The sequence below is a fragment of the Anas platyrhynchos genome, chromosome 3 (assembly GCF_047663525.1).
Source record: "Anas platyrhynchos isolate ZD024472 breed Pekin duck chromosome 3, IASCAAS_PekinDuck_T2T, whole genome shotgun sequence".
Taxonomy (NCBI): domain Eukaryota; kingdom Metazoa; phylum Chordata; class Aves; order Anseriformes; family Anatidae; genus Anas; species Anas platyrhynchos.
This window is the reverse complement of record NC_092589.1, coordinates 13,923,069-13,937,127: the sequence shown is the minus strand read 5'-3', so window position 1 is coordinate 13,937,127 and position 14,059 is coordinate 13,923,069. Positions and strand designations below refer to the sequence as shown.

The window sequence follows — 14,059 nt, the reverse complement described above, 5'->3', positions numbered from 1 at the left end:
TTGCACAGCACCGTCACTCTGCTACTAGGATGCTAACACGTGAAAGCAAGTGTCTTTGGAGAAGCGGCGTGTTGCTTCTGCTATCTGTCAGCCAAAGCAGCTCTATCAAAATAACTGGACAAGCTGTGATTTATTCTTGGCAGATGAAATCACTGAGTTCTGAATAAATGGCTGATTATTTAATAATCCCTCTTGCTGGCTAAAAGTTAATGTGTGTATGTAGTGGGAAGTGTTCGTTTGCTTGCACTCGTAGCACAAGGCTGTATATATTGCGTAGAGGTGGAAGGGGGAGTTGGTTTTCTATTTGAAGATTACACATAAGATCTCATTTCTTGTGGTGTGATTGGTTTTAAAAAAATAAATAAATTGAAAGGAAATCATTGTCCGATGATACAACTGAGATACAACTGAGTAGTGTTTCTTTGTGGTGGGACACATCAGCTGAGCGTACTTATTCCCATCACATACCCCTCAATAGGGCAGACCAGAGTAGTTCACCAGGACAATCCTCTGGTACCTGTGTAGGTGGGGCACGAGGAGATATCTGCTCAAGGGCCACAGCTACACCTAGGTTATCCCACACAGCTGTCTCCATTCAACCCCCTAACTCTGATTTTTGAATTCTTTTCATCAGGGTTGCAAGACGATCCTGAAGTTGTTCCCAGCTGCGGTGAAGACTGAGGCTATTTAACCCTTCTTCCCTGCTATTACAACATTTTTTCTTCTGGAGGTCGCTTTCCAAGGTGGTGTAATTTTTCTCAGGAGCTCTGACTTATGTTCTTGATTGAAGCCTGTTGCCCGAGGAACGTAGCTTTGTCTTGGCTGAGCGATGCTAGCAACTTTTAAAGGTAATTTTTTGAAGGGCATAGTGACCTTAAAATTTTTCTATCTTTGCTGCCTCTATTCAGTCAGCTTAGCTGTGCTTTAGGACACCCCAAGCAATTGTTGCTGTATTCAGAATAATGGGGAAGTCTGACTAAGGTGCACGTATGAAGTGCCTGCTACATTCTGAGGATTTTCCTACCCCACTAATTCTGGGAAGTCTTTATAGGCTGCTGGGGTGGTTTGTGTGATGTTAGGAAGATCCTTGGCAATACCTCCCCCCTCCCCCCCCCCCCTCTTTTTTTTTTTAACTGATTGCTTTTTGTTTTGTCTTGCTAACCATGCTGAGTCATGTGAAAAAAATGAGTGACCTTTAGTTTTTTTAGGATTTGAATCTGAAAGTGAAGGTAGTGTTCAAAGGCTTGTTGTCCAATCAGTTCCAGCACTTCGGGTTGTGGTAAGCTTTCATTTTCAAACTGAGGTGTTTTCAAAAACAAATAATTCAAACCTGGAATCCTTCGTAGTTCACACAGGAGATCAACTACGTTGATCCAGAATCATACATAGGGGTCGTGAGCTGTAGGTTCCTCTTTAAGCAACTGGGGACCAGCAGCTGCAGGGGACAGGAGAGGCTGAAGCTCCAGCCTGCCACAGGCTTTCTCTGTATAATGTGAATTAAATCAATCCCCCCAGTGTTAGCAATGTGAGTGACTGGGAACAAGGGTATCTGATGTTCTTCTCACCTTAAAGAATTTAGCTTGAGGCATGGTTTGAATAAACTGAGAACATGGTAATTAATGGCTCAAGCATTTTTGTTTGAATTTTTGACTTGGAAGTTGCATAACTCTATCAAAGGTGAATAACGAAGGGTCTTTTCTACCCCTTAAAGAACAACAGTGTTTTTTTTTTTTCATAGACTGTAGGATCTCCTTCCCTATCACTGGATGCTCAAGGCAGCTCCTAAGGAAGTCAGTAACACTTCCTAAGCTCACTGGGGAAGCCACAGGTCTTAGCGTGATCATGTTTGCAGCTGTCTGCCAGCCTTGTTCTGTTGTTCCCTCTGGGTTCCCTGTTGTGCTGATGTCTCCTGGCTAGTATGTGCTTCCCAAGGATGGTGTTTTTATTACTTTCAAATCTTGGATTGCATGGTGTATAGAAGACGTTTCTTCGTAACAAGCTGCATGAGTTGCATTTACTTAGTGAATGTGGAACTGTATCGTGTAGGCTGCTGCTTAATTTAACTTAAATTATGTGTTTCCTCTGAACCCCTGTAAGATTTCAAGCCAGTAACTCAGCACACTTATTTCCTTCTAATAAATCCTCTGCTCTTTCAGTGGCATCTATCATCAACATAGTGATTTTCCCTCAGCGTTACACTTCTTGAACCTATTTATTCTGTCATAGTTTTTTTTTCTTGTTCTTATCAGTTGACCCTTATATACTGCTTTGCCTGCCTCCTGCAGAAGACCACTCTGTTATCCTTGCTTCATTCAAAGCACTGAACAAAGTCCTTTTTAATTGCTGCTGTCTGATCTTTGTCCTAGAGAAGCAAAATTAGTTCTTCCAAAATAAATGATCTCTGGAGCCTCACCCAGCTATCAAACAGGGCTATTGACTGAATGCCTTATCAGACCATGTAATGGTGCAGCTTCTACTGGCTTCATTGACTATTTAAAGATTAACACAAACTCTATTCTAGTTTGTAAGAGACAAAGGCAAGAGTGAAATGTATGACCTCACTCTTCTGGGTACAAATCTTTCAGCAATCTGTAAGAGTGAATTGTTGGTACAGGAAGGTTAATGCTGCACCCCTTCTTCCATAAATTGTCTTTATCAAATCTGTCCCTTCTCTCATGTCTGCCTTATCAGATTGGCCTAAGTGAGGTGCATAAGTGAATCCTCTTCCAAATTTAATTTCACCTTCTCGGAAGTCCAGATACTATTAAAAAAAAAAAAAAAATCCTTTAACAAAAGTCTATTTCTGACGAGGAATGAATGCTGACTTCAGGTTTTAACAACTCAGCAACTATACCCTTGAATACAAAATACTCCATCAAATTGATCAGAAAGCTAAAAATAGCATTTTAAGGTAATATGCCTGTTCTTCCTTTAACCAAAGAAGAAAAGTGAAGTACAGATTTCATTTCAAACTGGCTGTTGACCTTTCCTAACAGTTAACTTCATAAAATGAAATAATGTGGGGTTGAGTTCTGTATGGAGACTTCTGCTGTTCGAAGATATTGCCTGTGAAGGGAAAGCTATCAATAGCGCTCAGGTGATGAGATGCATCCAGGGGTCCCCAGGGAACTGGAGGATGTAGTTGCTAAGCCACAGTTATATTTAAGAAGACGTGGCAGTCCAACAAAAATCTCCCTGACTGGAACAGGAGAAACATAACCTCCATTTTTAAAAAGGGGGGGAAAAAGGAAGAGAAAAGGGAAGTATAGGCCAGTCAGTCTCAGCTCTGTGCCTGGCAAGAGCATGGAACAGATTGTCCTCAAAACTATGCTAAGGCACAAGGGAAATAAGGAGTTGACTGGTGACAGCCAGCATGACTTCACTAAGGACAGGTTGTGCTGGACAAATCTGTTGCCCTTCTACAGTGGGGTTACAGCACTGGTGGACATCATCTACCTGGACTAGTGCGAACCATTCACACTGTCCCCCATGACATCCTTCTCACTAAATTGGAGAGACATGGACTTGATGGATGGACTGCTGGGTGGTCACACTCAAAGAGTTGTGGTCAATGGCTCAATGTCCAAGTGGAGATCAGTGATGAGTGGTGTTCCTCAGGGGGTCAATACTGGGACCGGTGCTGTTTGACATTTTTGTTGGTGACATGGACAGTGAGATCAAGTGCATCCTCAGCAAGCTTGCTGATGACACCAAGCTGTGTGGTGCGGTTGATGTGCTGGAGGGAAGTGATGCTTGTCTGAAGTCTCACCAGTCCCTGCCAAATTTAGCAAATGGTGAAGAAGTCCTAGTGCATTCTGCATTTGTTGTTCTGTCTTCCTGGAGCACTACCATAACTTCCCCCCTCTCTGGCTATGTGAGGAGTGGGGAAACTCACAGGGAAAAATACACCTGCAGACTGTGATGTGAGTTTTTAAGTACTTGCAGGCTTTCTTCATAACTAAATGTTCAAGGTGGTAATGATGATGTTAGAGAGACTACCAGGTCTGGTATGAAACCTGAGTAGCGACGGTCCAGAGATCTTTGACTGATCAAAATTATTGCTGAAGCTTCACATCTCAGGCTGGTTTCCACCCTTTAGCATTTCCAGGCAACTCTTATTTCTAACAGTGCTTCTCTGGATGCTGTTCTCTGTATTCACCTCATCAATATTCTGTTTCTCCAGCAGAGAGGTGTGTGTCCCTGTATCTTTGGCTCCTGAGAATTGTCTTCCATGGCAATTTGATCTTCCAAGCCTATGGTTTCCTTATCACTAAAAGCAAGGATTTTGAATCGTGTGTCTCAGCCTTCAGCCTGGGGGCCACTTCCTTGTTGTCAGCATTGGTGCATGGCTAGCTTTTTTTTGGTCCTTATGTTGTATGTGATGCATTTGGTGTCAAAAACATTCCCAACGTTACGCTCTTATATTACAACAGAGTTTAACATTTAAAACTTTTTAAGGTGATACAGGGAAGAAAACCAAAGAATGTGGCATTCCCTAGTTAAGGCAAGAGATTGGATTATTATGGGTATATTCTGTCTCTTCAGAGCTTGGTTTACTGTACCTTTTTAGTGTACCTCCCTGGTAACGTCTGCCCTGTCCCACAGTGGGATTTTAACAAGAACAGGCAAGCTACGTGCAGGGCAGGAGGGGTGGCAACTGCCCTAAACTTTCTTCTAAGTTTGATGCTTGTGCTGTTAACGAGATCAAGGGCAGATCTGGAGATCAGGTGCACATAAGAAAAAGATGCTGATTTGACTTCTATGTTTTCAACAAATTATTGGAAGGCATTGCAAGCTAGCAGGGCGCAACGTTTGTAATGCAGTTTGTTAACCTGTATTTCTGTAACAGCCAGGTTTTCCTAGTGGTGGAGGTGAGCTCCTTGGAGGTCTACCCCCCATCCTCTGCCAGGAAGGGCAGCCTCTGGTATTAGACCCATTGCACTGGGCCAGGAAGAGGCTGTATAGCTACCTGGGCACTAAGACATCTGAGTTATGCTCCACAATTACAGGAGAAAAAAGGTTTTTGATATTTGTTTGGCCTGTCAGGACCCATTATGCTGTTATCTGTTACTGTAATGGATCCTACCAAGCTTTTCGTGTACTTCATCAGCCCCGGCCTTGGCACTGTGCAGTGGTGTAGCTGATATGAAAACGTGTAACATTCCTATTGCATCAGTTACAAATGTTTTTACACAGAGTTTCTAATATTGTAAAACTGTTTTTCAAATGATTTAACTTAAACCTCAACTTCTCTTGCAGATTTTAGATGATGGGCTTCAAATGTTTTATATTAACTGAAAGAGATTGTTACAGATTCTCATAGAGAAACTATCTTTTTCTGCACAATAGCTAATTCTGTTGTTGGCAGTAGTCGTAGTTTAAGAGCAAAGGAGTATGTGCTTTGATAATATGTACTCTACAATAACAAAATGGGGGGGAAAAAAGGGAAGAAAATTCAGTAGAAGTGAGTTCACTCACGCATTGAAAAACAAACGTGAAACAAAGGTAAGTGCCTTCTTTTTGCTATAGGTTCTTTGAACTTTAAATATGCAACAGCTTTAAGCACAGTGTCTTTTTCATGTTAGACTTCTGTACCTTACTCTGAGTGGTCTGGTTGTTTGTGCCAGCTCCAAAAAATTGACTGCTCTTGCCCAACTGATAATTCAAAGGATTCATATAAAAAACGTATTTTACTTCTGATTTTCATCCCTCCTTGACAAGAAAACACTAATGCTGAGCTGTTACTGAAAGTGAAGAAGATAGTCCAGACGTTAATACAAAGAAGAATGAGAGGACCTTGGTGTATGTCCTGGCTTGCAAGAAACATGCTCTGCCTTCAGTGATACAAGCCAATTTTTTTAATGGCTATAATTTTGTTACTGCTGACTTATTGGATCTCCTGCGTAAGAAAATTGCATCATCCATTTTGAATGGCTTGATAGTTAAAACTCTAGCTAAACCAAAGAATAGGAGACTAGGAGTTCTGACCAGACAATACTTTTAAAATTTGATTCTTAGTCAGTTAGTAAGGAATTCCTAGTGCTGGAATTACCTTAAATACCACCTCAAACTCTAGTCTTTGCTTATTGTCTCATCACTGGCATCCCTACTGTTCTTTCTGGGACTTGAATTTTCCCTTTGTTCTTCTTAATTTTTTTCTCAACTGTGATACTAGACTTCAAACACCTACAACACCTGGAAGAACAGAGAAAACTGCTGTCAATGCAAACGTGTACAAAAGATTTATTGTAAATAAAATACTTCTGTGCAAACAGTTAGGAAAATAGTCTTCTGTTTTTTAGAAATGGCATGTGACTTTTTAAAATGCCAAAGCCACCAAACCTGCTCTGTAGGTACTTCATGCAGTAACAGATGAATTGGTCCACTCAGCAAGGTATGATTTTTTTTTTCTTGCAGTGTGGACCTCATCTCTGAGGCTTACTGTTGGCTCTTAAGCAAGATCTATTTTTTTTAACGTCTCTGAAGTAGGAAGATTGATAATGACCAAACAAAACAAAACCAGAGCTGTAGCAGCATGAGGACTGCCTCTGTTGGCTTCTCAGGCCCTTGGTGTGTGATCCCCAGCCAGCATTTGTCATGTGAAGCTCCTCAGCGTGGGTCCTTACTCGTCCTGGCCACTGTACTCTCGTCTTAGCTCAGGCTGTAAAACTCACGCACGGGGTGTTCCTCTAGCCTGTCAAATTCATTAAGGCGGAAGTGAGTTGCCAGTTTGTTCACCATTCTCTTCAGGGTGGTGGAGGCTGCAATGACTTGGAAGATTAGGAAGAGGGCAAAGATGATATTGACTAATCTTTCCAGTGGCAGGATTTTCAAACCTTCGTTAAATAGCAAGAAGAGAATTATAGGTAACTGCAGAAGGAGAGTCAGGAGCCAAAATCCAGCCAGCTCAGGGACCTGTAACAGGGAGATATCATCTTTTAAAAACTGGCAGTTGGGGATGAAAAAACACAAAACCAGTAACTTTTAATCTTCTAAAACCCAGGAAATAATGTGAAATGGCAAAGTGAAGTGGCTTAATATTTCTGTATACCATGGTTTTAACAGTGCTTGTATTTTCTGAAAAGCAGTTTTGGAGAGTGAGAGGGGTCCCCTCTGAGGGTGGACTTCTTGGAGTCCACAGAAGTTAATGGAAGTTGGTGCCAAGGAAATACAAGATGCAGGCTGTAAATCAGAAATAACCTCAACTTACAATCTCTTGAATGAACTGTCATGCCATTTTAATTATGTTCAACTGCAGAAAGCTCTCCTACACAAAATAACATGTATGTGTAGTAACATACCTTCTCCTGCAGGTTGCCGATGTATCCCAGGTACAGTCGAATGATCTCTATTAGGGAGGCTAGAATCATGACTGTGACCAGAATGAACTTGTAGTAATCCGACAGGACTGCATACTAGAGGGAAGAGAGTAGAAGTTTTGCTGTGCTGTTTCATAGCATGTCATCTGTGGTTAAATGAAGAAACTGTACACTATTGTAAGTTTACAGTGTTTTATTGGCTTTCAAATCCTCCTGAGCCTCCAGTTTCAAGCGAATCCCAAATAAACATACCAACTTCTGATGTCTGTGAGCACCATCTCTGTACAGGGAGGTGTTTGATAGGAAACATCACTCTTACTAACAACTACTTTCCTTCAGGACTTACCTTCATCTGGAGCATGACAACACTGCTGAGCCACCAAAACGGGAAAAAATAAACGTTGAAATACAGGGACATCTGTAGTGGTAAACTGGAAACTATTTCACTATCTGTAGATAAACAGAAGCTTTTATCACTCCTAGTTTGTACCATACTTCAGACAGAAATATTATGTTCCATCTTAGCTTCAAGCAAGAGCATTAACACCTTTCTGAATCAAGTTAAATGTTAAGAAAAGGATTTTCACATATCAAGAAGAAAAACTACCCTATCTTAGGCTATGCTATTTTCTGGAATCTAAGGTAACTTCCAGTACACAGGATACAGAAATTTTATTGCTTAATTGTAAATTCAAGCTGTGTGTCTGATTTGTGGAGTAAGCCATAAGCTACCACCTAATCAATCTGACTGATAGGCTTAGCTCAAGTATTGCTGTACACTGATACTAAAGAAATAAAGTGGTAACTTTTATTGCTGTTCTTAAGAGAATGGTCAGAGTTGAAATAAGTATATACAGGATTATCCTCGTTTTGTACATGATCTTGTGTAGGGACTTAATGCTAGAGAGCAGGAACCCATTAATGCTTTTAGTTCTTGAGTTAAGAATTTCAAATTCATGTCAAACTAAAACTTAGTCAATAAAGACTGTATCAACACACTTTGTTCTCTTCAATGTAGAGAACAGTAAATATTGAACTCTGCAGGCTGTAAATTCTGTATTTACCATTTAACTATAGATTTAAAAGATTAGACTGAAAACAAGGAGAAATTAAAAACGGCATTCCAAGGGTATTGTTCATTTTAATGGGTGAAGTTTTATTGCCATGGTCAACTGATACTGCAACCCATTTACTTCCATTACCAGCAGTCCCATTTCTAACATTTTCCCCAAATGCAGACACATTTCCTCACTTGATAAGTGAAGCTGAACTCTAACTAAGAAGCACTAACTAAAAACTAAGCAAGTTTAAAAAGTATTTGTTGTGTCCTGTTGATTTGTATTCAAGTCTTCTGCCTGCTACAATTATGACGTTAATTGAAACTCAGACTGACAGCTACACTTCTTTGCTTCCAGACTCAGAACCACCTTTCTTCTGACATTACTGTCTCATTACGTATCTTCCAACCATTTTCATACCTGTCTTTGTTCCATCTCAGTCTGGCATCCCTGTTTCCATTCCAGCAACATGCAGCCTGGTACAGTCTGTTCCAGAAGTCTTTATGATAGTTGCAGAAGTATTCATGGTAGCTACTAGACTAGGTGGGAAGGGAGGAGGATTTGGGAGTAGAACTAGGACAGACCTTAAGGGTAGGATGCGAGGGGCAGGAATTTGTTGTACTGAAATAGAAAGTGCAAGACAACCAATATCCTTGTTTAATAATCCCTTTTTTTAAGCATCAGCACTTTGCTACAATCTACAAATGAATGAAAATCTATAGGTACTTGAGTTTCACTGTCTACCTACATTTTATCCCAGCTGTCCTAATGAATCAGTCTCTCAACCTCAAAACTAATGTGCAAATTGTTGATTTTGGAGGGCACTGAGGTAGAATTCAAAAACTGTTTTGTTTTTTCGACAAACAAAAGATGCAAGACCATCCAATTAGAAGTCACTATGTAACTACATAATATGCACTGGATGAACATTTAATAGTTCATAATCCTATTCAAAAAAAGAGAGGCCAACAACTGTAATTTCAATTGCAATGATGATGTTTGAGGTACAATTAAGGTATCATCAATGCAATAGTGGTATTTGTGACTTCTGCTCAAGTTTTAAAATTGTCTTTTCAATGAATGCTTAGCAATATAAGACAACTCTAATTCATTTTCTATTCCTACATTAACTTGTACTTATTTTCTGGAATTGTTTAAAAAAAGGAAATGCAAGACTATTGCAATGGCCAATTCTTTCATGCTAGGTCAACTCACTGAAGTATACATGTAAGCTTAAGATTTGAAATCCTGACCCTAAGGAAACTAACAGTACATTTGTTGTTGCTTTCCATGAGCTGAATATGCAGGTAGGAGTTTTCGTAAAAGGAAACTGAAAAGAAATGACTAAAACAGAAATTTTCCTTGGAGCCTAGAAAAATGTTTGATAAATAAAATGATCTGGTAACCAATGTGAACAGCATAGCTAGCTACACTGGCATAACTACACAAAGAAAATGAGCACTCTTATCTTGAAGTTACTTTTTGATTAATTTTATTACCTAAGAACTGATTTACCAGTTAAAACTTTCATGTTAGCTTCTATGAATGTTAATGTCCTATGTAAGCGGTTTATTTTGATGGCTACTGTCACTCCAAAGGTATGAAAAAGGGGCATGTTAGCCTGCAGGTTTCACTGGCCAAGTGGTGAATAGTTACTAGTCCTTACAGCAGACTTGAAAGAAGAAGGAAAGCTTTGTTGTTTGAGATCTTGCTATTTAGCTGTAGCTTGGTGTACCTCTTCAAGCTTTGGGTATCTCGTGTCCAAACTGTGCAGGGGTACTGCCCTTACACCAGTAACCCAGTTCTTTTATTTGTTCTTGTTGTTCCCTATAAATCCTTTATACTTCTTTATTTGGGAGGTCTGATGAGTATCTGGTATGTGAGTAACAATGGATTTTACCTGTAGTATTTCTCTCACACCCTCTTCCAGTGCTGTTAAGGTGGGTATAAGTGTCCTGTATATCTGACTTTAAATCATCCTGTTGAGTATTTTAAGAGTCCAGGAAACCATCCCTAAACCTACAGCACGTTAAGTGTGGGGTGATGCTGAAACTATGTTGCTCTACTCCAGAAAATATTCACTAAACCACGCCAGACTATTGGCGGTGAAACCAGATCTCGTGTACAGGGCATCTCCACTTTCCACCAGCGTTGCCCGGGCTTGGTGGAGGACGATGGGGCTCCCCTCCAAGCCGTGGCTGCTATCTCCGCCATCCCGCCCCTACGCAATTTTTGGGACAGCGGCGCCTTCCCCTCACCGCCCATAACCGCCCCAACGGCCGCCAGGCGCCGCTTGGCGCCGCCATCTTGGTTGCTGGCAAGCGCTCCCCGCCCGCCCCGGTAGCCGCCGCCGCCATGTTTGTTGCGGGCGGGCCGCTTACCTGCGCGCTCGCCCGGGAGCGGCGGGGCGGCGCCGCGGCTGTCGGTGAAGACGGTGCGGCTGAAGGAGCCCAGCTGCCGCCTCAGCGGCTCGGGCAGCGACATGTTGCGAGGCAGCGGCTTGTCGCGACTCCGCCGTCGCCCTGGCGACGGGGCGGGGGTGCGCAGGCGCGGTGGCGGCCGCCGCGCTCCCGCTGAGGGCGTGTGGTGCGGTTTTGGAGCTGTTCGTGCTCAAAGTGAATGTCCGCGAGGCTCGTTTTGTGACACAATCGTCAGGGTTGGAGAAGACCTCCCAGATCATCTGGCCCAACCATCCCCTTCCCACCAATGTCACCACAAAACCATGTCCCCAAGCACCACATCCAACCTTCCCTTGAATGCCCTCAGGGATGGTGACTCCACCACCTCGCTGGGCAACCCGTCCCAGTGCCTGGCTGCTCCTTCTGAGGAGAAATGTCTCCTAATTTACAACCTGAACCTCCCCTGGTGCAAATTGAGGCAATTCCCTCTAGTTTTATCACTAGGTACCTGCAAGAAGAGGCTGACCCTCAGCTCTCCACAAAATGCCCTCTCCTCGAGGCTGCCTCTCTCTGTCACTGCAAAAGCAGCAGTGCAGACTTTTTATTCCAGTTAGATCTTGTCCCTTATGGGATGCCCTCCCAGCACTAAGAAAAGCTGTTAGCATGAAAACAATTTCTGCTTGTTCCTGCTATAGAAAACAGTCACTTTGTGTCCGAAACCTCAAGATGAGGTGGTCTGTTCACCGGGTTTTTCAGCTTCCCGTAGGGCCTGATTCCTTCTGAGGAGAAAGGATGTGTGCAGAAAGTTATTTTCCTCATGACCTGAAGGAAAGAACAGCCTGTGCCCTTTACTATGAGGGCTGGTAACAATTGTGGTTTTACTGAACATAATATGTCATGTCAACTCCCGTTCCATCTCCTAAATCCTTTCCCTGTCTCCTCCCTCCTTTCCCCAAATTGTATTTAGCTACTTCCCTGGGTGATCGTTCTCTAGTATGACTTTCCAAACTCAATTATCTCTGACTAAATAATTTAAAGCCTAGTTTAAATTTAATTTCTTTCTATCCCACTGGGAGAACTACAGAGAAAGATGGCTAAACAAGCATGAGTTCTGAGAAATCCATTTGGCTATCGAGCTGATGAACGATGTGATATTGACAACAGATACTGTTCAAAGGGTTCTCCAAACACGTGTATGGCAGCAGGGATCTGCACAAAAATAAGTAAGTAAATAAACTGCCTGTGACAGCCTGCAGAAGAGATGAGGAGGAAGTGATTTTCAAATAATGGCAGCAGATTTGGAGAAGGAATTATAGATATCCCAGAATTTGAAGGGCTGCTGAAGGCAGCAGGCTCTGCTGTGTAAGTGATCTTATAAAATAAACCTTGAAGTGCAGGCGAGGCTTATCCCTATTTCACAGAAAAGATGAAGCAGCTCAGTAGCACTATCAGGTCTGCCTGGTACCAGGGCTACCTAGGTGGCTCAGGCAGGACAGCTCTACAAGCAAATAATTTAGTAAAAGCATCAAGTCTGAATGTTTGTCCAGCTTTTTTTGAGCTGACTTTGTAACTTTGAAGCCTGTCCTGTTACAGGTGTAGTGACGGTGATGCCTGTGCTAGTTAACATGCTTTGGGGGCTGTAAAGCAACACAAGCTGCAGTCGCAGATGTGCGCACAGTTGTGTCCTAGCTCCATGTGGATGCCAAAGCTCTGAGGGCAGTAGAGTTAGACCACAGTTACGGTGATAAAAATCTGGGAGCGGATGCTTGCTAATTAGCGAACTACCTGGTAAATAATTGAAGGGCTCAAAGATGACTTTTACGTTTCAGGAAGCATTAAAGTTAATGCTAGTTTCCATAGGTAGGTTTCTGACCATTAAAAAATGCAATCTGTATTTGTTATCTTGCCAGTAGGTGCTGTCAGACTCGACAGCTACAGTGGTGACTTCTGCACAAATCTCACCATTAAGTTCTTTGCTATAGACAGTGGTGCGATGATTAACCTGTGCAATATTACCAATGAGATAGTAAAGCAAAGCTTCAGGCACTTGTGTTTGTCCTGATCTCATTAACACCCTTTAAATTAGGGGAACACTGTTCCCACACTCTCAGTTAATTAGACAAAAGGAACACGTTTATACGAATTAAAATTACAGTTGTATAAACTGCTGGCCTGTTAAAGTTCAACCTTTAAGGATTTTCCTTTTGATTACTTTCTCAGAATTGAGGGAAGAATTTTCCCTGAACTGCACAATGCAGTTTCCTGTTGCCAGTGGCTTTGAGCAGAGGCCCCGATCTCTCAGATGCCCTGATTTTCTTATGTTCCCCAATTCTGAAAACCTATCAAGCATACAGTCAGGTGTCCAGCCAGCAGTTCTATGGCAGTCAGTGGGACTCTGCAGAACTGGGCTCTGCTCTTTCAAGAACTGTGAAGCAATCCAGTTTAGCAGTCAGTGAAGTGTAAAACTAAGCAGCAGGTAAAGGAAAGGCTGGTGGAATGCAGACACCACGAGAAATGCATGGATTTGCCATGTGAACTCTATTTCCAGACTCAAGGTGTGAATCTGTGATATTTGGCAGTCTTACATTTTCAGCAGATGGCCAAGCATCCTACATGTCCCTGAGAAATGAAATTGTGCACTTCTTTGTTTAATATTTTTGTCTATGCAAATACTTAAAATACTCCCCGAAGATGGAATAGAATCTTTTTTTTTTTACTAATTCTGTTTAATTTTCTTTAGACCAAGACACACATTTTTTGGGGGTCAATTTAATAAACAAAATTCTTCTGATTTTCTGTAGGGGCGTTTGGAGAGCATCTACTCCATTTTCAAGCAGAAGAGCACTCTCTGAACTTGAAGGATTGGAACACCAGGACATCTGCATTGACAGGTCAGAGCTTCCTGTAACATTAGGGTATTAATAGGGTCCATAAGGAGTGGAAGAAGGAAAAACATTTAACAGTTATGTGATGGAAACTGTTATGACGACCATCTGTATAAATACGGTAAGTGTCCAGCTTTTGTGATTAAAACCCATTTTGGCATTTTCCTCTTGTAATGTAAAGACATTCTGCCACTTGGTTTCTTTGTGTCTATCCATGTATGAAAGGTTAAGGTAGAAACAACCAAATTTCCATCTCTCTGTGCGTTGAAATAAGCTACTGAAATGTGAAACTGGAAGAAATAAGCTCATAATTGCGCAGCATATTAAATGACCGTTTTATTTCTCTCCACACATGCTAGCTATAAATAAAACAAAAGTCTCTGAAAATCTGCCTGAAA

The 14,059-nt window shown here is 41.8% G+C and overlaps 1 protein-coding gene and 1 long non-coding RNA gene across 9 annotated transcripts in view; one reads left to right on the top strand and one right to left on the bottom strand.

Annotated features, from left to right (window-relative positions):
- Nucleotides 1-612: 612 nt before the first annotated feature.
- LOC106016989 (uncharacterized) overlaps nucleotides 613-14,059 on the top strand; it is a 54,615-nt gene continuing 41,168 nt past the window's right edge. For 4 of the 8 annotated variants that reach the window (XR_011808015.1, XR_011808014.1, XR_011808011.1 and 1 more), the window contains exons 1-2: nucleotides 614-848; nucleotides 13,578-13,667. This is a non-coding gene — a long non-coding RNA (uncharacterized lncRNA). Of the gene's footprint in view, nucleotides 849-13,577; nucleotides 13,668-14,059 lie in introns of all 8 variants that reach the window. The other 4 variants (XR_011808013.1, XR_011808010.1, XR_011808009.1 and 1 more) reach the window with 2 other exon arrangements.
- TMEM17 (transmembrane protein 17) lies at nucleotides 6,220-10,917 on the bottom strand. The gene is made up of 4 exons (XM_027453442.3): nucleotides 10,759-10,917; nucleotides 7,666-7,769; nucleotides 7,302-7,415; nucleotides 6,220-6,915 (listed from the first exon to the last, which is right to left on the bottom strand). The coding sequence occupies exons 1-4, from the start codon at nucleotides 10,859-10,861 to the stop codon at nucleotides 6,652-6,654; spliced, it is 585 nt and encodes a 194-aa protein (XP_027309243.1). The 5' UTR covers nucleotides 10,862-10,917; the 3' UTR covers nucleotides 6,220-6,651.

Bases quoted from the DNA above. Each gene is read 5' to 3' on its own strand.
- TMEM17 (XM_027453442.3), bottom strand. From the start codon at position 10,861: ATGTCGCTGCCCGAGCCGCTGAGGCGGCAGCTGGGCTCCTTCAGCCGC. The intron at 7,770-10,758 runs GTAAGCGGCCCG...GTTTATCTACAG, and splicing joins GCTCCCGGGCGAGCGCGCAG to ATAGTGAAATAGTTTCCAGT. The intron at 6,916-7,301 runs GTATGTTACTAC...TCCCTGTTACAG, and splicing joins TCGGCAACCTGCAGGAGAAG to GTCCCTGAGCTGGCTGGATT.